The following is a 24,193-nucleotide window of genomic DNA, read 5'->3' on the forward strand; positions in this document are numbered from 1 at the left end:
TTGGTTTAGTTATCCAAAGACATCCTTGCCCGCACATACTCGTCAGTGACTTCAACGCCCACCAGCCACTTTGGAGGAGCACAAGAGTGACTTGACGTGGAGAACATTTATCCGCTATACATATATCACAGCGGTTTGTCCACCATAAAGGATGGTTCGGCCACTTTTCTCCGAGGTTCATTCTAAAGCAGCTGCCTGAATATGACGTTCGCGTCAAGAGCCGTTCTGTGATCTCTGGGCTCTCTTAGGAACGCACGCAAGGGACCGCATATACTGACCTACGTACACTGAAATAGCTCCTACTATTTGTTCCGCATCGTGTTCGGACTGCGGAATGGACTAGACTCAAAGAATACACTCAATGAATACTTCGAATCACTTTCCAGGCGTTACCCACTTCATCTGAGGTAGAAGTATTCATTGTTTCAGGAGAAAATAACATATGTCAGGACGGTGACTATTAGGACCCTTACAGATACTCATTATGAACCGTTTCGCGCTATTCATCGACGAACAGAGAGAAAATATCAAGGAACGATGTCATCATCAGACCTAATTAAGAGTAAAACATTTCAACGCCAGATCCGCCATTACCTAGACAAGTTGAGTAAACGACGATGTAGAGGATTCTGTGCCTCTCTGGATACGCGAAAGCCTCTCCGCAGAATATGGCAGTCTGTATGGAGCGCGCGCTTTTCACTGGAAGAGAAACATCCTTTAAGCACACTGGCTCTTCTACAATGCAGAAATGAAGTTGAGATCTCTGAAACCTACTGCAAAATGATTGTCACTTCTTTTGATATTTCATTGCCACATCAAAACCGTCAAATATAGACACCAAAATATGACCGCGTTAACATTTTTTTTTTACTGTGTGGGAACTGTAAGTTGTCATCTCTTCATAGACGCGTTCATCGGCACCTGTTCCAGACAGCACTTCATACACAGCGTTTTATTTGACGCTGGAGAAGGGGCCCACAAGCTTCTACTTTCTGCGTACAATGCACCATGGGCATCTGGCATTGTTGTGTGAAAACTGGAAATGCGGTCGCGTGGTCACTCTCCTGAAACCAAAAAAGTACTCCCTGAATCTTTTATTATACGGACCAGTGACTCTGACAAGCTGTGTTGGTAAAATGATGCAGAGTATGGCACTGATGAGACTCATTATCATCATCATCATCATCATCGTCATCATCGTCATCATCATCATCATCATGATCTGCCTATTTTATGTCCACTGGAGGATGAAGGCCTCCCCCTGCGACATCCAATTACGCCTGTCCTGCGCCAACCGATTACAACTAGCGCCTGCGAATTTCTTAATTTCATAACCAAACCGTGTCTTCTGCCCTCCTCGACTGCGCTTCCCTTCCGTTGGCAACACCAGTTATCTAAGCTACGCAATACTTGACTTGCGCAGCTCCAGTTCTTCCTCTTAATGTCAATTATAATATCGCTGACGAGACTACAGTGATTTATTCACATTTCCAGGCTTCCAGATATCAAGGTTCTATCCAGATTCTATGATAGGATTTCGGAAAGGCACATCATCCGTAGGCAGCGTCGTAGGTCTCATTTCATCTATGCAACAGGAGAAGAAACGCCGCCGTCTATGGGGCGCAGCATTCTTGATTATAAAAGACGACCATTGCAATGTTTTACACGAGGCAATACTCGGTGCTTTATGACAAATAGGCATTGTGGGTGGCACGTATACTTCATGAATTCGGCGTCGTCTGTGAGTATTCAGCCCTACGCTCTTTATAACGGAAATAATTGGGATTCCTGCGTGTTTCCTGGACACCATCTGCATTATTCTACACGCAGACGGCGTTTGTGTTTGGAATTCTGGTGTATTCACATCCCGACTGCCCACGAGACATCAATGTGCAGTTTTTGCTATCTCGAAGTAGTTGCGCCTTCGCGGTTTGCAAGTGGCAAGTGCCAAAAGTGCTGCGCTTGTTTTCCCTCACATGGAAATGAGTCGGCATGCCATTACCATCGACGGTGCCGTGGAATGGTATGAAAGCCGTCACAGTATATTCAGCGACAGTGACCTGTCTTCGTCAAACCAAATTAAGATGATTAAAGGAAAAACTTGTAAGCTTCACGCACGTTTTGAAATATGTGGAAGGAATTGAATTGGTGCTGGTCTCAACGATCCCTGCTCCAGCTGTACCAGGCGCTGTTCGTATGTTACCTGCAACATAGCTCGCCACTTCCTTCAGAAATACGATCTTCCTGCCTGCATACTTTAAAATGTCTGTAAACGCAAGTGTTACTTCTATGCCAGGGTGTACAACGCCATATATCAACTAACGGCACAATTACTGAAGCAGGCGTCTGTCATATCGAGGCATACCGCTGCTGTAAACATCTCCGAGTATACCTGCGATTCCTCAGCTATCACGAATGCAGCCCTTTGACGATGGTCCGTAACATGTGTCCAGACTGCGCTTTTCATGAGCGATTGCTCATTACGAATGCTTTGTTCCCACGAGATTTGCTCTGGCTAAAACATCAAACACCTCAGCATGATTGTTCTTCAGACCACTAGTGCGCCTCCCGATCAATGGCCTCATGAACAAATTTGTGTGAAATTTGTGAATTTGGTTTGTGAAGCGGTTCGTTACATCTCTCAGGAACCGCCTAAAGGATAGACTCTCTCCTGTGACCATAAACCAGCATTTCAGATGATCGACTCAGTGCTTAGACGCGGACTTTATAGCTTACTTGCTCACGAAGTGAACGAGCTTTATTAGCCTGCCTTGGGAAATAAGTATGTTCGTTTAATATTTTAGTAGGTTCCTGGACACATTGTGATGACGGGAATGAGTTCGCCAACGCAAGCGATAACTTCGCTCTTCCTAATTCAGATTCCAGCTCAGTCTTATTTACAAGTACAAGGACCGATGCCAACGCTCTCTTAACCATCATTAAGACAACGTACTGGTTATCAGCATAAGACCGTTATCGCCGCCTTCATTCGCTTGATCGGGTGCTTCGATTCAGGATACCATGCAACATGCAAAGATGCCGCGGAAGCCTTCACGTACGGACACTTTTAGTGGACTTTACACAACACCATCGTCATCTTCTTGGCCATGCCGAGGCCCGGAGTCTGATAACTGATAACTTCGCAGTGTCGGAGATGATATACCATGTGCTTTGTGTGTTCCCTCTAGAAGTGCGAGAAGGACATTCAATGGAGAAATGTTGAGCAAGCATCGATAACAGGCCACTTTGTAAAGGCCTGCTTTTTGGCCTTTGGTCAATGCACTCCTTAGCTCAGAGCGTGAAGGCGATTGTGGATTTTTTGAGAGACGCTGGACTGCATTTAATCTTGTAATAGGGCTTTCCGGTGAATTCTTGTTTTTTACTTGTTCCCTTTCTTTTCATGCCATCTTTGTCACTTTCTCCTTTTCGTTTAGTTCGCATTTCCCCCTTCCCTAACGCTGAGTAACAGGCTAATATAGTAGTTCAGGCTGACCTCTCAGTGTTTCTCTCATATTAAATCGTTCTGTCTCTCTCTCCTTCTGCACATTGTGGTTAGTTGTTCTCGTACTAGTCTCTGTTTGGCTAGTTGGTGCATGTGGAACACAATGATTTTAGCGCGAGAAACACTACAACGAGAGGCGCGAAGACGAAAACAGGATGAGTGATTTTCTATTGTTCTTGTCCTCCCTTCTCGGTGATCGTATCTTCGGCGCGAAATTGATTAGTGGTTGTTCTTGGTGAAATAGTATTTAGATAATCCATAACTCCTCTATGACGTTCTTTTTTTTTTCTTTTATTAGTACGTGCTTTCGCGCGCAATATGATTTGCAACATGTTACACTACGTTTTACCACGCTACGGAAATTGACGGGCGCTTTTTTTTTTCTGGTAAAGGAGGTAGCACCAGTGGATAGAACGCCATTCAGTTCTCCAAGTGTTCCTGTGATGGCGGGCCCTGCTACAATGTTCGGAGACCATTTTGGCATTTAGCTCCGTTGTTGTAATTCAAATCGCGATCGACAGTAAAATGCTTTAACTCCTATTTGCTGCGCAAGTGCAGTTTCCAAGCACTGCGCTTTAATTCCTTTAGAGTGCGAGTACAGCGACGTGTGCTGAAACAAAATTTTCCCCTCATTTCAAGATCATTTTATTCATTCAATAACGATGATAGCTAACACTATAATCCTCAGCCTTCCCAAATCTAAACAAAGAGTGAGAAGTGCCGGAAGCTTCAGAAAAAGTTTTCGAGGACCCATTTGATCCCAGCCATGGCGATAGCGACATCGTCGGTGAATATCTTGCGCTTAGCAACACATTCCTGTAAAGAACAAAGAGATATTGTTTCTTTGGCCAAAGTAAATCAGCATTTTGCTGAATTTTGCTGGTGCGTTTTACTGTCCACACTAATAAAATAGCTCATGCACAGGAAGAAAATAATATTACTCAAAAGAGACGCGCGAGTTTATATACATGGCTGCATATATATATTGACGCCGTTGTAGTACAGAGTGCACCTTAAACAGCGACGGAGATGTTGAGCATAAACACTGAGATATCGTGTAGCCTTATTTCTATATATTCCTGAGGTACTGCATTTTGTTTAACGTATTTTAGAAGTGAGCTTTTCCATGTGGCTTCGTCCCATGAGTGTGTAAAGTATCGCTCTTATCTTGACCGAGTACACTCAGAGCCAACTATGTGTACTGCGATCATGACCTGCGTGACATATAGTAGAAAGTTGTGCATGCGTGAACGCTTCCGCGTTCCGTCCGTATACACTGTGGGCATGTTGCATACAATCATTCAAATTACGAATGCATGCATTCTTAGTAGCTAACGTTTAGGGTAGAGCGATGTTTGCATTGCGTTACTCTGAAACGTATATATGTAATACGATACGATATAATACGATACGATATACGATACACATGGTATACAAGGGGTGATCATTTTTAAGTTTTGCGCAATGTTGTAAAATTGACTGCGGCTAATAGCACAATTGATGTCCTAGAGCTGTGTCATTGGAAGAGACAGACATAACTAGCACGAGAAATTGAAACACATATCGAAATAATTCACAGGTATGCAGCAATTACCTTCTAATTATTTCCTTTACTTCCCATATTGCAATTAACGAATTGTAGACTGTGAGTTTGAAATACGTATCCACTTGATTTTGAATTTCCAGGAAGACATCAGTTTCGTGATATTTCACAAAGTCTAGGACGAAATACATGGGCGTTCGAGTTCCTTTTGTGCTTTAATGCATAAAAAGAGTTTCGATATAAACGTAACTGGAACAGCAGTGCATTTTTAGGACGAGTTTGATGACGTATGAGTAACAACTGGTGTCTTTGCGGAAAAATAATTCCAAGTGAATACGACTTACAAGCTCGCAAGCTACAATCCGTAAATTTCAATATGTGACGTAAAGTAATTATTAAAAATGTAATTAGTATTGTTGATAGTTAGTTGAACCTGTCTTTCAGTTTCTTCGGCAAGTAATGTCCGCCTGTCGGAATAATCCAGCTCAAGGACTAGAGTTACGTCATCTGCAGCAGGCGATTTTCAAACATTCCCTAAAACTTCGAAATGATCACGCCGTAGTATTAAGCGTGTCCCAACTATCATGCACCAAGATTTCAAAATGTGCAGATTCCGCGTAACTGGACAGAAACAAGGTAATATTGTTTGCCGTGGCTTGGAGATACCCAGATAATTTTTTGAACTGCGTTTAATTAAGTAATTTGGCTTACTTAATTAAGGAGTTTTCTATTAATATAATTAGATAAAAAGTCTCAATGAGAAAATTGTAGAGCAACATGAACAATTCTCGATATAGGTTTCTGTTGCTCAAAAACGTGCTACATAAAAGTGTTCTTCGGCGTGTTACAGAAGCCCGCGAATACACGCAAAGTTGCTGCGGGACTGGCCGCTCGAGGCACTGTGAGTTACATGTTACTGTGAGTGATTTGGCATCTTCAAATAAAAGGTTTGTGCTCAAAAAAAGACCATTGCTTGTGTTAATTGTTTCCAAAGTTAGCAGAAGAAGTCAATACTTTAAGCTTCCAGAAAAACATCGATTTGTCCCCGGTTTTCGTGCCAGATAGAAAACATAACAAACTCGATATATCTCTTTCCTTACTCTTTAAAAATAGCAACCAATTTTCGCTCCTTCATTTCAAAAATTGTAAAACCCAAGAACAAAGGACCCTACGTATATACCTAGTCGTTATGCAGATATTTAGTAATATTTAGAAATTCGTTTTAAATAGAAAAGACGGTTCTTTCAGAGACATGCCATCAGTGGTGTTGCGACGGGGTCACGGTGACACAAGGAAATTATTCGCTAGTTAAAGAACATGTCATAATGACCTTTTAAGCATTCAGCTTCAGCGGACTCATCATAATTGTAATTTAAAGAAAATATAGAGATAGAGAAGTCATAAGGGAAAAGCAGGGAGGTTAACTAGGCTAAGCTCGGTAGGCTACCCTGCACTGTGGACGGGGGAAAGCAGATTGAAAAAGAAGGAAAAAGAAGTTCACAATTTGCACTATGAATTGAAGGACGTTCTTGCTACAAGCCATATCAATTTTTGGTTCTGGAAGAATGCGATTGCCCACGGAAATGTGGCTCGACGAACTTCAGTTTGTGTGTATGTGCCTGCGTGTGTGTGTAAGAATAAGAGTATAGGGCACACGTCGTATGTTTGCTCACTACTTCGGAGTTTCAGTCGGAGCATTATGTTCTGCTTTACAAAATTGATGAGAGTGCAGCCTGTTTTACCATTGTTGGAATGGAAAGGAGTGGGGGTTCGTACTATAGCGTAAAGAAAGGTAGAAAATAGTCGAGAAAAGTACATCTTAAGCGTGGTTCGCAAGAAAACCGAAACAAGTGGCGCCTTCCTTGCCTCCAGGGCTGTTCGCACAAAGGTCACATAAAGCAAGAAAAAATCTTCGAACGTTGAATATCTAATGTACTTATGTATACGGAATCCACACTATTACTCTTTAAGGAAACCGGAACACCTTGTTTGCTTGATGGTACCGAGCACGGTTGTGTTGCTAATGTGGCACAATCTCGGATTTTTGCCGTGACATCAAGTACCAGGCACAGACCTTGCTCAGTAGCAACAGTTTATTCATTCACTCACGCTCGTCGTGCTGACATACATTTACCAGTCAGTAAACGAACAAGTGAGCAAAGATGCACATAAAAAAAATTCTGCAGATCCACGCACAGTGGGAATCGATGTTACGCAAAGCGTTTTGCAAGTGCCTGTCTATCCAGCATTGCGTGGGGTTCCGCAAACCGTCACAAGATGAACCAACGTGTTTATGTAAATTGAATTGTTGTTTGTGTGTGGGCCTCGAGCGTACACCTTACGTGTCTTTTACTAGCTGAGCACGACGAGGACAGCGTCGAAGGCGCTCGTATGGCTTCAAGCCGGCCGTTAAACACGCCGGCTGTTCGACGCGAGCTTACGACATGACGATTGTTGGGTTCTACATGAGTAGTTGACGATAGTAAGCTAGGGAAACACGGATTGTGAAGTCCTCGGCAGCAGTGTGTTATACAGCAGTACTTACTTACGGCTTTGTCACGGGGTGTATGTTAAAACGACTTTGGCATTCGAACTCCGGCGAACAAATTATAAAACGTAAGAGACTTGGTCGATTATGAAGTTTGTACAACACGGCAGACTTTCTACGTAACTTAATCTGTTACGAGGAAAGCGCTGGGCAAAGTGGGCCGGTCCCGGACGTAGTTCAGTCTAACACAGTGCCTGAAAGGGCAAGCTGTCTACAGGGAGGAAGACGAGAAAGTGGCACCTAGCTCATGCGCCGTGTATTACAAAGAGCTGGCTGCGTTTGGTGCGAGAGAAGCATGCGTGCGATCGTGGCCCAGTCAATAAAAAAATATTCATATAGAGCTTTCAGTCCTTGACCGCATAGAGGGTATAATATGGATCAAGTAGCTTTTCTTCCGACTGACCTCGTCAAAGCCATTCACAAAGTATGACGTAATTTTTTTATTTCGACTGCTGGTGGCATGTTCAGTTGGATAATGTGATAATACACAATGGTATTGTAATTCTCTGTAAACAGCTAACTATAAAGTTAATCGTCAACCATATCCCCTCAGATATATACGTCTGTCACTGGTCTCGGGGGTGCTGATGTCTGCGATATGAGTGCAGAGACGCACAATGGCACTGCACACCGGATTTTATATATATATATATATATATATATATATATATGATGGGGTTTTACGTGCCAAAACCACTTTCTAATTATGAGGCATGCCGTAGTGGGGGACTCCGGAAATTTCGACCCACACCACACCGCAAATAAAAATAAATATAATAAATGAAAATTGCTGCGAACTAACATGTACAACACTAACAATCAATTCGGTGACTCCTTAATCTCAGCACAGCCTGGAAACGTCCGTGCCCGCCTCTATGTTGCGGATAGGATCGAACACGCTCGCTTTCTGACATCGACTGTGTCGTCGGCAAAGTCCTATATTGGCCCCGCTGCGTGCCTGGCCGGCGCTCCTGGCAATCCTGACGATGTCGTCGTTCTTGTCAAAGCTGATTGAGTCCGCTGTAACCGTCGCCTTGTGTCCCGGTCGTCACCGCTGACGTAGCGATAGGCCCGCAGGGTTAGCCATAATGGCGGTAGGTGCTACCTGCGCTAAGAGCGTACGTGGCGCCCTGGGGACAGCCTTGCGTGACTTTGCTGGCTTGCCTTCGAAGGGGATCGCTGCTGAGGTGCTCGCAACTACCGTGGTCAGAGGACCCTCGCTCGAACTTTGCCGAGGTCGACGGCCACGCCTCGAAATGCCAGCGTCACGGCTTCCGGAGCCACAAACCCGCTACTCTCGAAGCCAGTACGGTGCTGGCGAGAGTACCTTCTCCAGCCGCAGCCAGGCAGACAATGCCAGCTCGGTGCTGCTCCTCTCCCGATCACGGCTCGGCTCACGTGCTTCCAGCGGTCGTGCCGTTCCTAACGCTTCGCTCTTTTCGTCGTCGTCGTTCTTCTTTCTGCGCATTTCCATTACACATGACAACAACTTCGAGCGGGCATCGTGGCCCCGACGCTGAGCCCCTGACTTCACGCTCGCGGTCGGCGGGGCATAGTATAGGTGCAGTCATCCGACCGTCAGGATTGTCCGCTTTTTAACCGCTTTACTTAAGCGTGCTTCGTAACGCAAACAATAAGTATCGAGGTACGCAATTGAGGAAATTAATCTGTTAGCTTATCCAGATGACATTCCCCTTTTTTATGTTGATCAGCCCGGTAATACTGAGGCACTAAACACTACCTTTCGATTCTGTAAAACTGCAGGAACTAGTCTGAATTTTTATAAGAATATGGAGTTTTCACTAGACATTTGGGATCTAACTTCGTCTGCGTTCTGAAATATTTTTACAGTGCATTAATACAGGATCGCTAGCGCAAGATGGAGACGAATAAGAATTGGTATACTGTCTCCCGGAGCTGTGACCTTTGTACCAGCGTGCTCGATTACCACGAACTTTTCCTTGTGTAAAAGTTGTACATACATTTGTGCATCGGGCTTCCTATTCGTAATATTTGGTGGAGGTGTGGCGTAACGACTCTGAACAGAGCTTCGCATTCACAGTGGCCACCGCTTTTGTTCTTCACCGAGGTCGCAGGAGACGGTGCCGAGTTCGGCAACGCCTGCGCCGACTGCGTCGGCTGTCATACTCACGCATCCGCGTGATCCAGGAACCATCTGCGGCACCGATGGCACCAACGTCGACGACCGGCTAGAGATGATTGAGTGCGTGACCAGCCACAACAAATGGGATCGCATAGTGATGCAGACGAAGATAATTTTTCCTTGGCGGGAGCTGCGCGAGTGTGTTTTCAAAACCACGAAGAATAACTCTTTTGAGAGAGATACCTGCAAGCAGAAGCTGCGAGATCTCTTCGGAAAACCACTGGGCCGGAAGGTTGTCGCCAAGAAAGAGCAGGAATCACGAGTTCAGACGTGTCTACCAAAAGCTACGTCACCTATATACAAGACATGCTGGCACTCTGCCGCGTGGCCGACGCTGAAATGCTGGAGTCTTAAAAAGTCGGGCATGTCTTAAAAGGTATGCCCGATGACGCCTTCAATTTATTCATCTCAAAGAATTGTACTTCAGTTAATGACATTATCGCGGAGTGCAAGCTTTTCGAGCACGTGAAAAGCCGTCGTATCAATCAGGCGTTAGGCACGGCTTCCCAATACGGCTGCAACATCGCCTCGTGAAGTCCGACAGGACTCTCCTCCGCGGCAGGAACAGCCTTGAGAGCAGCTGAAGAAAATCATGCGCCGTGAGCTGAAAGCCATCTGTCCCGCGGCTCTGTAGCCACCTGTCAACGATACATGCGCTCCTGAAGTTCCTCTTGTTCAGGCTGTTGTGCGCCAAGAATTCGCGAACATCAACTCGCACCGCGGACGGTTCTCGGCCAACTGAACGTCCTTCGATCCTGCATACTCAAAATGAATGGATCTCTTGATGTTCTCGCAACATCGCAGAGTGGCGAACGCCGGATAACCGACCTATTTATTTTAGTTCTCGCTGGGTTGGTCACACCGCCTGATACTGTCGCAAGCACCGGTACTGGATGCCATTCTAGAACTGCCCTCGTCCAGACGATGGTCTTCGCCATATCCAGCCGTAAGGCAAGGTGAACCTGCACGCCACTGACGGTATGACCGCATGGCGCCGTCGATCACTGTGGCCGAGAAGTCACCAGTGCCGTTCGCCACAAAGTCGTCGCATGTCGTCCAGGTCACCCCAGTCCCGTCGCCTGTCGCCGTCAAGCCGACCTGGGCGCACACCTTCGGAAAACTAAAAGATGCAGCTCCTGGAGGTCACGCTGCATTGTCGACGTCTCCGCCAAAGCCTCTTACCCTAACGACCCGACAAAATTTAATGGATGTAGAAGTTGGTGTACTTGTCCCAGCGCTTGTCGACAATGGAGCCCACATGTAGGGGATGAGTACCATCTCCGTTGCCGCCTGAAGAAAGTCCTCACACCTGCCCCATTTTGCGCTATCCGGGTCGCTGATGGAGCAACACCAATTATCATTGGCATGTACACTTCCCGAACAACTGTTGTTGGCTTCAGCAGATCCATTTTATTTGCTGTTCTGGAACAGTGTTCCCATGACTTGATCTTCGGCCTCACATTTTATAGGGCCATTCAGCACTGATTGATTCAGCCTCGTTTATGTTCTGTAGACTTCGTAAAGTTGCCGCCTCAAGCCGCCATGTATATGCTTTGACGTGTTGCAGCCGAGAGACCTCAAGCGACCTTTTCACGAGTGATTAGCGCTCATCAAGAGTACATACCGGCATCTTTCACACCGGCGGCGAAGCCTTCCTCTCCCCTGTGGTGCCTGCGACAGCTCAAGTGAATTTTGATATTCCTGGAATTACAAAAAAAGTCCAATCATCCATCGCCGGCTCTGAAGCAACTTACGCTCCTATTACTCCACCAGACGTATGATGACCGCATACATATATATACCGATGGTTCGACCTCACCTACCAGCTCAACTGCCGCATTCGTCGTTCAAGCCAAGAACGTTACAAATAAATTCAAATAATCGCACAAGACTACATCTACATCGGCAGAACTTCCAGCTCTCCATGCAGCTATGATGTACATCACCGAAGAGCCAACAGAGAAATGGGTCGTATTTTGTGACTCTAAGGCAGCCCTTCACAGCATCAACTCCGCGTTACGTCACAGAACTTACGAGCAAATGACATCTGAAATCAGGGAACTGCACCACCATGCTCTGGAAAGAAGACACCACATTATATTTCAGTGGATTCCTGCTCACTGTGGCATCGTCGGCAACAACCTAGCTGACAAGGCTGCCCGGTGTGCCCACGAAGATACCAAGACGCGTCCAACACCTTTGGCGAGGTCGGGCGCTGCCAGAGAACTTCGCCAACTTGTGCGCAAGAAGTCCCAAGATCTCTGGATTTCAAGTGGCTTCAATTGCAGATTACGTAAACTGGACCCCACGCTACGGCTACAACTGCCATCTAGCCTTTACCGCGGCGAAGCAACCTTGTTGTGTCGCTTGTGGCTGGGAATGGCTTTCACGAACGCATACTCCTACCGTATAGGAATGGCCGAGAGCCCGATGTGCGACTCCTGTGGGTGCGAGGAGACCATCGAGCACCTATTGTGTACCTGCCCTCGCTACGATGTCCAACGCCCCCCTCTACGGGCATCTTTACGCAGACTGGACTCGAGACCTGTCACCGAGTCAAAGATACTCGGACCGTGGCCACACCTGTCACTGGCTCGAAAAGCGATTCGTGCACTAGTGCGGTATTTGAAGTGCACGGGCTTAACAGACCGTTTATAGTGTCCTTGTGTATGGTGTCCCTCCCACACGTACTCAGTGCTTACTCTCTCCCTTTCTTCCTCTTTCTATTCCCCTTTCCCCCACCCCCAGTGTAGGGTAGCAAACCGGATGCTGTTCTGGTTGACCTCCCTGCCTTTCCTAGTCTTGTTTTCTCTCCCTTGTGCTTCCCATCTGTTCCTGACGGTGACTATGAGCTGACTCCTAATGTCAATGTTCTCCTGCTACGCACAGTTGCCGTTCCTCATACCACTGTGACTGTCGTTGATAACCGCGTATTTGTTTCTGTTTTGAATTTTTGTATAAGTACTCAAGTTATTCCGAAAGGCATGTCACTCGGCTACGCTTCTCCCATCGACAATTCCGCCATGTCTGTATTAGATGTTCCGTGCTCGTCTGGAGCCACCTGTTCAATCAGTTCCGCATCGTCCCATCCCGACATATTGTTGCAGGAAGAAAGCAGGCCCACGAGTGTAAAAAAACGTATACTTACAACTGGCGTATATGGCGTTCACCCAACTGCCAGACTTCGTCTAACCCAATCCAACTTCTTCGTTCCCTTCACCGTAACATCACCCTCCCGGCGGAGTAGCTCCATACCGGAGCAGATTATAGAGCCTCACTTAATGGGGGGACATAGGGCTTAAGCCTGGCGACGTGAACAACATCGCTGGTGACGTTGCGATGCACTGAAGGCTGACCGACTGGGGCGACCTCGTATGTCACGTTGGCCAGTTCGCGTAAGATCTGGTACGGACCAGAATACCGGGAAAGTAGTTTTTCCGACAAGCCGACGCAACGTGAAGGCGTCCAGAGAAGGACAAGGGAACCAGGTGAAAAATGGTAGTCTCGGTGCCGAAGGTCGCAGCGTCGCTTTTGAGAAGCTTGCGAGGCTGTGAGGCGATGACGGGCGACATCTCGGGCCTGGGCGGCTAAGTCAATAGCATCGCGAGCGTAACCAGTGCTGGGTGATTGTACTGCGGAAGGTAGCAACGTGTCAAAGGGCAAGGTGGGGTCGCGGCCATACAAAAGGTAAAATGGTGAAAATCCGGCAGTGTCGTGACGGGACGAGTTGTATGCGAAAGTGATGTATGGTAAAGCGACGTCCCAGTCACGGTGATCATCGGAAACGTACATGGCCAGCATTTCAGTTAGCGTGCGGTTGAGTCGCACGGTGAGGCCGTTCGTTATAGGGTGGTACGCGGTAGCAATCTGGTGTTCTGTTCCGCAGGAGCGGAGCAGGTCATCGACAACCTTCGATAAAAAGTAGCGGCCGCGATCCGACAGCAAGTGGCGAGGGGCGCCGTCGTGCAGGATGACGTCGTATAGTAAGAAGTCTGCGACATCTGTGGCGCAGCTGGTTGGCAGCGCTCGCGCGATGGCATATCTCGTGGCATAATCGGTTGCTACAGCAATCCATTTGTTGCCTTTGATAGAAATGGGAAAGGGGCCAAGGAGGTCGAGGCCCACACGAAAGAAAGGCTCTGTGGGGATATCGATTGGTTGAAGCAAACCAGCGGGAGGCGTAGCAGGTGTCTTCCGGCGCTGACACAGGTCGCAAGAAGTGACATAACGGCGCACAGAGCGATAACTGCCGGGCCAGAAGAAGCGGCGCCGCCGGCGGTCGTATGTACGAGTGATGCCCAGATGTCCAGCAGTAGGAGCGTCGTGAAGTTGCTGGAGCACGGCTAGTCGAAGGTGCTTGGGAACGACTAGGAGGAGCTCCGGGTCGTCAGGACGAAAGCTACGACAGTATAAAGTTCCATCGCGCAAGGTGAACATGCGGAGGGACGGGTCATTGGGCGAGGACCTCAGGCGTTCCATAAGTGTTCGAATAACAGGATCTTTGCGCTGCTCGTCGCCAATATGGAGGAAGTCGGAGATGGATAGAACACTGATGTCCGAGTCTGCATCGGTATCGTCCGGTTGATCCACGGGATTGCGGGACAGGCAGTCAGCGTCTTTATGCAGGCACCCTGACTTATACATAATAGAAGATGTATATTCCTGTAGACGCAATGCCCAACGTGCAAGTCGTCCAGCCGGGTCCTTCAAAGAGGAGAGCCAGCAGAGGGCGTGATGATCGGTTACGACGCAGAAGCTCCGACCGAAAAGGTACGGCCGGAATTTCGCGACCGCCCATACGAGTGCGAGACATTCTGAGACATTGAGACATACGGTTAAGGGAACGAAGAAGTTGGATCGGACTAGACGAAGACGAAGTCTGGCAGCTGGCTGAACGAAGTGCGGCGGGTCTTCGCAAGAAGATGTCGCGGCGGTATTGGGCAATCGGTCGAAAGTCTGAGTGACGCGGCGGCCCTTCGCTTGTTCGAAGCGCCGGCACTCCTTTATAATTGCATCCACAGTGGCACAATCCTTGCACATCAGGAGATTGAAGGCATCGTCTGCAATACCTTTCAGTATGTGACCAATCTTGTATGCCTCGGTGATGTTCTTATCAGCCTTGCGACAGAGAGCGAGCACATCCTGTATGTAGACGACATAGGATTCTGTGGATGTTTGAGCGTGAAACGCAAGTTCTTTTTTTGCCGCCAGCTGACGACCGACAAGTCTGCCAAACAGGTCTCGCATTTTTTCTTTGCAGACATTCCAGCTCGTTAGGTCAGCTTCGTGTGTGTCGTACCATTGCCTCGCAGTTCCTCTTAGGTAAAATATGACGTTTGCTAGCATCATTGTTGGATCCCACCTGTTTTTGTCGCACACTCGTTCGTACATCGTAAGCCAGTCCTCGACGTCGGCGTTGTGCGTGCCACAAAATGTCCCTGGGTCCCGCGGATGAGTGAGGATGACCGTTGGCACGGGCTGCTGAGGCGTTGTCGCTTGTGTCGGTTGATGTGCCATTGTGGCGGTAGGTAGATGACGTCCGCTGCGAAGTTCTGTGATTGTACCCCGCACCTCCACCAGAATGTTGCAGGAAGAAAGCAGGCCCACGAGTGTAAAAAAACGTATATTTACAACTGGCGTATATGGCGTTCAGTCAACTGCCAGACTTCGTCTTCGTCTAGTCCATTCCAACTTCTTCGTTCCCTTCACCGTAACAATATTTTCGAAGATGCTCGATCAACACCGGCTTTCCGAACAGGGAGCGGATCTTTGTCGCGCCCTGGCGTCTTATCGCAACGTCTTTGAGGATCACCCGCTGGGACAGATTTCCGATATGGCCCATAAAATTGACACCGTTGATCGTAGTCCTGCCCGCCGACGACCTTATCGCGTGCCTAACGCAGAACACTACATTATCCAAGCTGAAGTAGATAAGATGCTACACAAAAGTGTAATTGAGCCCTCTTCGAGTCCTTGGGCATCGCCGGTTGTCTTATTCGAAAAGAATCGTGGCAAGTGACGAGTTTTTGTCGACTACCGTCAACTGAACCAGGTCACGAAAAAGCTTTTGTACGCTCTCCAGCGTATTGATAACGATCTCAACTGTCTTCTAGGATCTAAATTCTTCTCTTCAATCAACCTTCGATTCAATTATTGGAAGATTTCGGTTGATGAACTTGAATGTGAGAAGAACGCTTTTGTTACCAAGGACGGCCTTTACCATATTAAGGTTATGACTTTTTTACTTTGTAATGCCCCCGCAACTTTCGAAAGGATGGACTCTCTCATCCGGGGATATACGTTGTCCTCCTGCTTATGTTATCTGGACTATGTCATCGTATATTCCTCTACGTTAGATAGCCACCTCAGTCACTTGGCCACTATTCTTCAAGTCTTTAGGGTGACTGGCCTTCAGCTCAACTTTACAAAGTGCCATTTTGGACACCGCGAAGTCAAATTTTGCGGCCGCCTTGTAAGAGCTGCCGCAATACATCCTCATCCTGATAAGATTCATGCAGTAAAGAACTTTCCTGTACCTGCTCAGCAAAAGATGTACGCAGACTCGAGGGCTTATGCTCCTATTTTCATCTATTAGTTAAAAATTTTGCTGATATCATCCGGCCAATGACTGGCCTTCTCAACATTGACGTAGCGTTGTTTTGGGGCCGTGAACAAGCCAACGCCTTCTACACCCTCATCCGCTTGTTGACAATGCATCCAATATTAGGGCACTTCGATCCATCTGCACCAACTCAAGTTCGCACAGATGCCCTTGGCCATGGCATAGGTGCTGTCCTCGGTGAACAGCAAAATGGAGTCTAGCGCGTTGTTGCCTAGGCCAGCGGCCTCTTATCCCCTTGAGAGCGCAAGTTTTTTATCACCGTGCGCGCGTACCTCGCTTTGGTGCCGGCAGTGGCTAAATTTCGCCCTAACTTGTTTGTCCGCCCATTTTCTGTGATGACGGACCACCTTGTCCTGTGCTTGTTATCATCACTGAAAGACCCGACTGGCCACTTTGGTCGCTGGGCGCTTAAACCTCAGGAGTATCCTTCCGTTGTGGTATACAAGTCCAGCCACATACATCTGGACACCGACTGCTTGTCTCGTCATCACGTCGATCCTCCTGACGACAAATACGATGCAGACACTTGCCTTCGGGCCATTTCTGACTTTCACAACACTATTAAATTGGAAAGTTCGGCTAGTTAGTATACATTCATAAAGCTAACAGCGTGATCAAAACGACGACGGAGTTATCAAAGGACACAGGAAGAGCGCTGACTCACAACTAAGTTGAGCGGTGACTCACAACTCGTGACATTGTTGCTGTGCAGCGAAAGGACGGTCTATCATTGAGCGCTTGACTTCTGAATAATCAGATTGATCGACCAGAATGTTTGTGCTCCATAACGACATTCTTCATCGATGCAACACTTTTGCCCAGCGCTAAGGCATGCAGTATACTTTTTGGCTTCTATGCTTCTTTATGCTCTGCAGGCATTTCACTGCTCTGGCATTCATGTTCAGGCATTTCATAGAATATTTACATCTCTTATTTCGCTTTCATCATTGGAGACAATGAGAAGGGACATTTTCCCTCCCCTTGAGAAGGGTCGCCTCACTCTTGTGAGTTCGTTTGTGTGACAATTTTACCTGCAATACAACCGTTATCCATCATTTGTGGTGGTTAATCAAAGACTCTCTGCTTCACACCTCCCTTTTATTTTTGTCACGGTGAAAGCTGCTCAAGTATGGCCGTTATAGCGCTTACTAAAAGAATAAGCACTATTTCCTGTTTAAAGGCTAGGTTCACTCTACGGTATTTCTTTAGCTAAATATAGCACGAGTACATAGCCCTTTCCATCTACCAGTGCATCTAAAGCCGTATTTTTCTATATTTGGTCGAGATGTTTGTTCTTTGCCGTGTCCGTAAAGAGTCTTTAACGCCAGAACCAAAAAATTCTTACAAGCCAAACAATTCCACTTTTCCAGTTCTAACACGTCTTTATAACAAAGGAGCATATGTACCGATGAATTTAAATCATAGCATTTGCAACTAATCCGAGACAATAACACACCTTTATTCTTTGTGCTAAGGCATACTATATTTAGGACGTTTTACAAAGAAATATAGAAATGCAGTTCTTCTCGCATCTTATGGTATCCGCTTCCTTCCTTTCAAAAAGGACAATCAGTAATACACCATATGATTTCTTTACGTTATTACGACTCTACTATATGGAGAAGCCGCATGATCGACAGACATGTTAACCCACGTCGCTCGACAAATTCTGTCTTTCGAGAAGAGGCTACTCAAATGCCTGGTGTTGTTGAAACTTCTGATGCCGTTCGTGAATGGATTTCGCATCTGGACGCTCGCCTTTGTTTTCCTAATTATTGAACTTTCAGTGGACTGCGTAGCATTTGTGCGTTTGTTTTCCGTGTATGTGTCTAAATGTAATGTAAACATTTTCGCATGACGTGACCTATATGTCCCTGCACTAAAGAAGTAAAGTGATCGTGGCCTAGTGGTTAAAGCCCCAGAGTGCTGTGCTCCGAGGCTGAGCTTCGATTCCGCCGTCGCTGACACATTATTTCCATTTTATTAACAAATGGCTAGGCAGGAACCTTCTCACCTACATAGCCAAGAATGCGGCGTAGAATGCTTCGTATTAAAAATATGTGATGGCACAGTAATCAGCACGAAAGCAAATATGAAAGCATATACATGAAACATGTAATATAAAGACTTGGCGTAAAGTTGATCAATCTTTGCGAAACCTTTCATTTAGGAATTTAACATTGTCGTCATCCACAACCAAGCTGCACGGCACAGATGTGGCTACACCGTTCCGTAATGAAAAATTATACGAGTATATATGTCTTTCTTTTGTCCTTTCAGCGGTAGCCTAATTTCTTTGTTATATCAAATATTTAGTGGCACTGGCATTGCGAACGGTGCGTCGCTAAAAGCGTAATACTCGCGTCCCGCCTACTGTCATTATCATGCTGACGAAGATGTTATTTTGGCGCTGACCCGTCTGGCCTGCGTATGCTTTACCGCAGGTGAGCAAAATATTATAAACGACTGAGCAAACGCAATCACCATACCTATAGTGGGTCTCGACATCACAGTCGATTTTTCGACGGCACCTTCACAGACAGCCATTTGTTTGCATGTGACCTATGGAGTAAAAACCGCTGCCGGACGGCCACAATTGACTGTACCGCTTGAGAATTAGCCATAATATGTGACTACTTACTGAGCTATACTTAATGCTTGGCGATCATCATGTTGACATTTTCCGTCGTCTTCGTCTTTCATGGATGTTGTAAAATAGATTGAGACTAGAGTTAACATAGCAGCGACATCATGTCGTCGCTAAGTGTAACATAAAAATCATGGTCGCTTCGCAAAAACAAGCAAGGACGGAAGTGGACAAGGGGCTCAGAGACTTTCAGCATCAAATAACGAGGCTCGTCATGTATTAGCGATAAATCAGTTTCACCCTTGCATGCAGAAAGAAGGTATTGATAGCCAGTTGCGATTAGGGTGTGGCGCGTTTGAAGCTTTCTGGTATGTTGCGCATCATTCACTTGCGTACATTTAATTGATAGCAATACAAAATAAAATAAAGAGTCGAAAGTTGGCGCTCTCCTTCTCCCCTACCGTCCATCCTTGTTTGCGCTAAGCGACCATGACATTCATGATCTAATGAGCAATATGAACTGACTATCCCAACAACATGCACTTCTGAATTAAAGTTTAAGTCTTCGGTTTAGTCATAGGTATTGGTAGGTGTCTACACTTCTAAACGATAATGCGTGTGACGGCATCATGCAAATGAGCTAGGTAAAACATCCTTACCACTCCATCTTTAAAAATTCCCCCAGGATTTGTGACGTTGGTGTCCATATAGTCCTGTAAATTTGATAACTTCAATTTGAGTGTCCTTATTTATCAAATAACGTCACCCTAAAATCTTGAACTACCTTACGCTAAAAGTAGATTTTTATAGCTACAAAACAGAGCTGGTTAATTGAAGGTCTCTTTGCTCGAAGTACAAATATTTGTTTTAGAATAGTTACAGAACAGCCCCAACATTGTAAGTAGACTGGAAGGGGCTACCACCCAGTTAGGGACATAAAACCACCTTTCCGTTGTGTATGTCAATCAGGCCACCATGCTCATTTCCCCTGTAGACGACAACATTTCTGAAATTTTGTCCTGTGGTCACGGTATCTTGTTCCCGTCTGTCTTTATCGCAGGTTTATAGCGACGCCCAATTTGTAAAATGGTAATAGTTTATATCTTCAAAACGACAGCTTTCCTACCGCATATATGAGTTTGTGTTCACTGATGGCAACGTCTATAATAATATCTGTCTTGAAATTACTGATGTTTCTTGGTGTAGGCATAGATCTGGGGCCAAATTCACAAAGGTTTCTTTCGTAGGATATCTTTTCCATTGACCGGTCGCCGATGCTATTATTATGTCCAAGCTTCCAAGGGTAGGATCGGTTCGAATTTTCTTTTAGAAACAATGCTGGCGCAAGCTCGTTTTTTTTCGAAAAGGGCTCTGTTGCACAATATCATAAGGCAAAGTACGTTAGTGAAGGATTTCAACACCTCAAGAGGCCTCCGCCTGCGTAAGTAGTGGAAGCGAAGAGCATCCCGTGAAAGCATGACCCACAGAAGAAATGTTTCAACGCAAGAAATCCAAAAGAAAAACAATATGCATATACAATTCGTGTGTCAAAACGTGAGAAGGGAAGGTTTCAGAAATGCTTAAATAAATGTCATGCAACTTATTGTACCCTGCACAACGTTTTGCGCCATAGGGATTACCCGGGTACCAGGGAAGTTGCAAGACAGGGAGCTCTCCACCACCTGACCGCGGAATATGTTCTCTCCGTGATTGGTCCCATTTTCTTTGACAGATTATCCAGATGAGAAACGCGCGTAGACGACAACACACATAAGCGATATTCACACACGACGCGCGACTTCCAAGAAATGTTATTGTCAGGAACCCGCATTATTTACACACTAGCGAAGTCGCAGTTGACCTGTGCGCCGTCGCGTTCAAGTAAACCAACTTTTTTGGCGATAATGACACCACGCCACAAGTATCTCTTACTTGAATGGTTCTTTTTGCCTCACTAAACAATCTTTTTATCCATTTTTGATGGCTTGGGTGGGATGGGTAAGATTATGAATTCAGGGAAACGTAATCATTGAAGCAGGCGATTGTGACGTTCCGTGAAAGTCCAAGTGCCATAACATCGTAGCCGCGCGCCGTATGCTGCGAGTGAAAGCGTGCGAGGATGAACCAAGGATGGTGACTCTAACTCAAGTACACAAGGGGGAAAGCTGGTGAGCAAGTCAGCCGCCTTCCATCCCTCGCAAGGCACGCAGGAAGGGAGGGAGGAGGGGCAAGATAAGCCTCGCAGGTCTTATCTCGCAAGTGCTACACGTGCCGAGGACTGATAGCTTCGTGTGCACCGTGTTCCTTTCACGTAGTTTGCTGTGCAGCGAGAGGCAGCACGAAGGTCAATTCGCTCGCTGCTGCTGCCGCCCTCCCTCACGCCAGCGTTTTGACAGCAAGTGTCCGCGCTCATCGAGTGAGATATGTTCATGGTTGCCTGCGTGCGCGTGGCACCATGCTTGTCTATTTACTGAGTAAGCTAACTTTTGAAAGTTCATGCGGCCGATAATACTGTTATCCTTGCTTTGTGGACCTGCCTAAATAATTGCTATCGTAATCGATGCTTCGCCTTTCGGACGAAACTGGGACTTCCTTTTGCATCCTACTTGTTTGCAGAATTATAGAAGTTCACAAGCATTAATTTCAGGACAAAACTTCTAATGAGGTAGTTGTAGAGCCCTCTAGAAAACATTTTTGTTAGCAGCTTATATATAGCTTCCTTCTTTTACCTAATAATTTTTGCCGGCTCCCTATAGAAAGTCCGCAAAATACGAAAAAATGTAAAAGGTGCGTGACATGCCAGCTTGCGCACCGCGAATTCAATGCTTTAAAATAAGCCGCGCATGGCCGAGCAGCGCATTAGCCTGCATGGCGTGCTGCTGCCTAAAAAATTCAGTGTTATTCCACTCTGTGCAAGTGGATGACCGGCGAAGCTGCGTAATGTGCGCCCCTCAACGGCGAACTGTCCATTGCCGTGCGTCAAAGGCCGTAGGCACGTAAATGGAAGGTGACGCGCAACTAGACGCTCCTCCACGATGTTGAGCCTCGGAAGATGATGAGGCACCGGGTGCTATACACGCCCATGTATTCTTTCGGAATGCGGCACGACGCCCTTTGCTAACGAATCCCGGCATGTAAAACAGACACGCACTTCACCCCACTCCAAAGGCGGACACTGCTTCACCGTAGCCAAGGCGATCGTGCGTTGGCCGACGTCCCACAGTGCAGGAATGATTGTGAAGTCACTCGAAAACCAGAAGCGGTCACACGCAACAAAGGCGACACACAAATGGTTCTGCATGAACTCGCTCCGAAACCTGGCCGTTGCTCCGGTGAAACGTTCCAAGTATGCGTGATCGGGGCCACATGGACAACGCTAATTTCTTTCCGCCTCGCGGACCTAGCGAGCACCACGAGAAAGCGGAAGGAAAGGAAAGGAGATACGCAAGTGCTTGGAACGCCGACAAAGAGAAAGCGGTGCGCAGGTAGACATCGCCGACGCGGGTCGAAGTGTAGTATCTGTTCTTATCAGCTTAGTATCCGATAGGGGTTGAATTTGGATCTAAGATATTAAACTAATTTTTGCAAGTGGGCGGACTGCTTAAAGCCTGCTTCAACTCCGCCGCGGGCCGGCCCGGTATTGGGCTTCGGGATCGGCCCACGTATGGGGAGGAATTCTCAATCTCTGCGGCTCGATAGACGCACAGAATTTTTTCCACAACCTAGCCTTGTACAGCTTCGCTGCAGAATGTCATACTTTAATGTTATGGCAGTAGCAGTTGCCCTGGTTGAGTCCGCGAGGACTGCTACGGAAACAGGAATGTTACTTAACGTATAACTTAGAGATACTCTTTATATTGGCGCATAGTTTGTGCACTGTCTAAAATACGTAACTAAACAAAGTATTATTAATTACGAAGAACGAAAGTACGGTCTCTAAAAGTGTCAGAACGCTAATACAACAGAAACCACAAAAAGAAAACAAGTGACCATGGCGTTTTACAGCAAACAACGGTCTATCCGAGCCCGTTTCAACCGATTTCATGCTCACCTCTTTCTCGTACAAGTATTGCAAATACAAAAGCGCTTCTCTTGAAAGGAGGTTGAAAATGTTTGATTATTGGAAACTATATGGAAACTATCGCTTACCCGATTTAACTTTGTTGTTAACAGTGGAGCCATTTTGGCGACGCAGGGGTACACAGCTTCAGAATATGCGCTCATACCCTGCAAAAAAGTGTGAAGGAATTGTCCATGTGAAATGTGAATTCCTGCACATGGTTGGATAGCAGTATCTCAAAAAGGAAAGAAAAAAATGAGATAGAGGAATAATTTGCCATAAATGTGCTTGTAAGCTTACAGAATACCGTCTATTTTGTTATAAAATGACCTGGCCAACGGAGGCCGATATGCTGAAGCTGGTCTCAACGAAAGAAAAAAAATGTGATGGCTTATATCACACATTTTTCTACGCACGACACAGGGATTAAACGTATGCACTCCGGCAAATGGTGTATCTTATGGTCTCGAACGTGGTCACTTGTAAAACCACCGCGCCAAGTCTTTATCCGATACTCCGATGGTATACTAGACGCAGTAAAATCTCCGCAGAAACAAAATAGTCTGTGACTAAGATGTCAAAGCTTTTTTTCAAGATCTGAATTACATCTTAATGATTTCTTAAAACGTTTACAGTTGGCACAATGTCTTCCTCTAGAGTAAAGTTCGTTACGTTGTTTGGTGAAACTTTTAGGGGATGATAAGAGCGAAGCTGCATAGTTTTCGAAAGGTCTCAATTAACTAATAGAGAGTTTCCCTCGGCTTTATTGTATCATACAAAGTGGCAGACAACTTGACGCTATATGGGTACTAAGTGAAGTCTTTTTGTCCGGAGTTGCTTTGTTGTGGGGTACATAGAAAGGGTCTTAAGTTAGGGTTTATTTCACAGTGAAAATAAAAATGAGCCTGCAGCCTACACATTGGTTCCACGTTGCATTTTTCTTTATTTCAAAATACCTCACTCGAAACTTTTATAACACCTGTATATCGCGCCAATTTATTTCAGTGTCATATGGGTGGGAAGGTATGAGACCGGGCTACTGGGTGCACATGCCATCTTGCTAAAAACAGCGGGAAACCCAACGGACGACGCAAAAAAAAAAAAGAAATAATAGTTTTTCACCACCCACAATGGTGGCTTAATGGCAGCGGCATTGCATTACTAAGC

General features: G+C 46.3%; 1 protein-coding gene and 1 pseudogene across 2 annotated transcripts in view; one reads left to right on the top strand and one right to left on the bottom strand.

Moving 5' to 3' along the window:
• Nucleotides 1-4,128: 4,128 nt before the first annotated feature.
• The window catches only part of LOC142571100 (uncharacterized), a 71,995-nt gene continuing 51,930 nt past the window's right edge, over nt 4,129-24,193 (bottom strand). For both annotated transcript variants that reach the window (XM_075679391.1, XM_075679390.1), the window contains 3 exons: nt 23,116-23,193; nt 19,626-19,679; nt 4,129-4,318 (listed from right to left, as the gene is read on the bottom strand). In XM_075679391.1, coding sequence (XP_075535506.1) covers nt 4,232-4,318; nt 19,626-19,679; nt 23,116-23,193 — 219 coding nt within the window. In that variant the 3' untranslated portion in view covers nt 4,129-4,231. The remainder of the gene's footprint in view (nt 4,319-19,625; nt 19,680-23,115; nt 23,194-24,193) is intronic.
• LOC142573508 (U2 spliceosomal RNA) lies at nt 22,456-22,633 on the top strand (annotated as a pseudogene).

The sequence above is a fragment of the Dermacentor variabilis genome, chromosome 2 (genome assembly GCF_050947875.1).
Source record: "Dermacentor variabilis isolate Ectoservices chromosome 2, ASM5094787v1, whole genome shotgun sequence".
In the NCBI taxonomy this organism is placed as follows: domain Eukaryota; kingdom Metazoa; phylum Arthropoda; class Arachnida; order Ixodida; family Ixodidae; genus Dermacentor; species Dermacentor variabilis.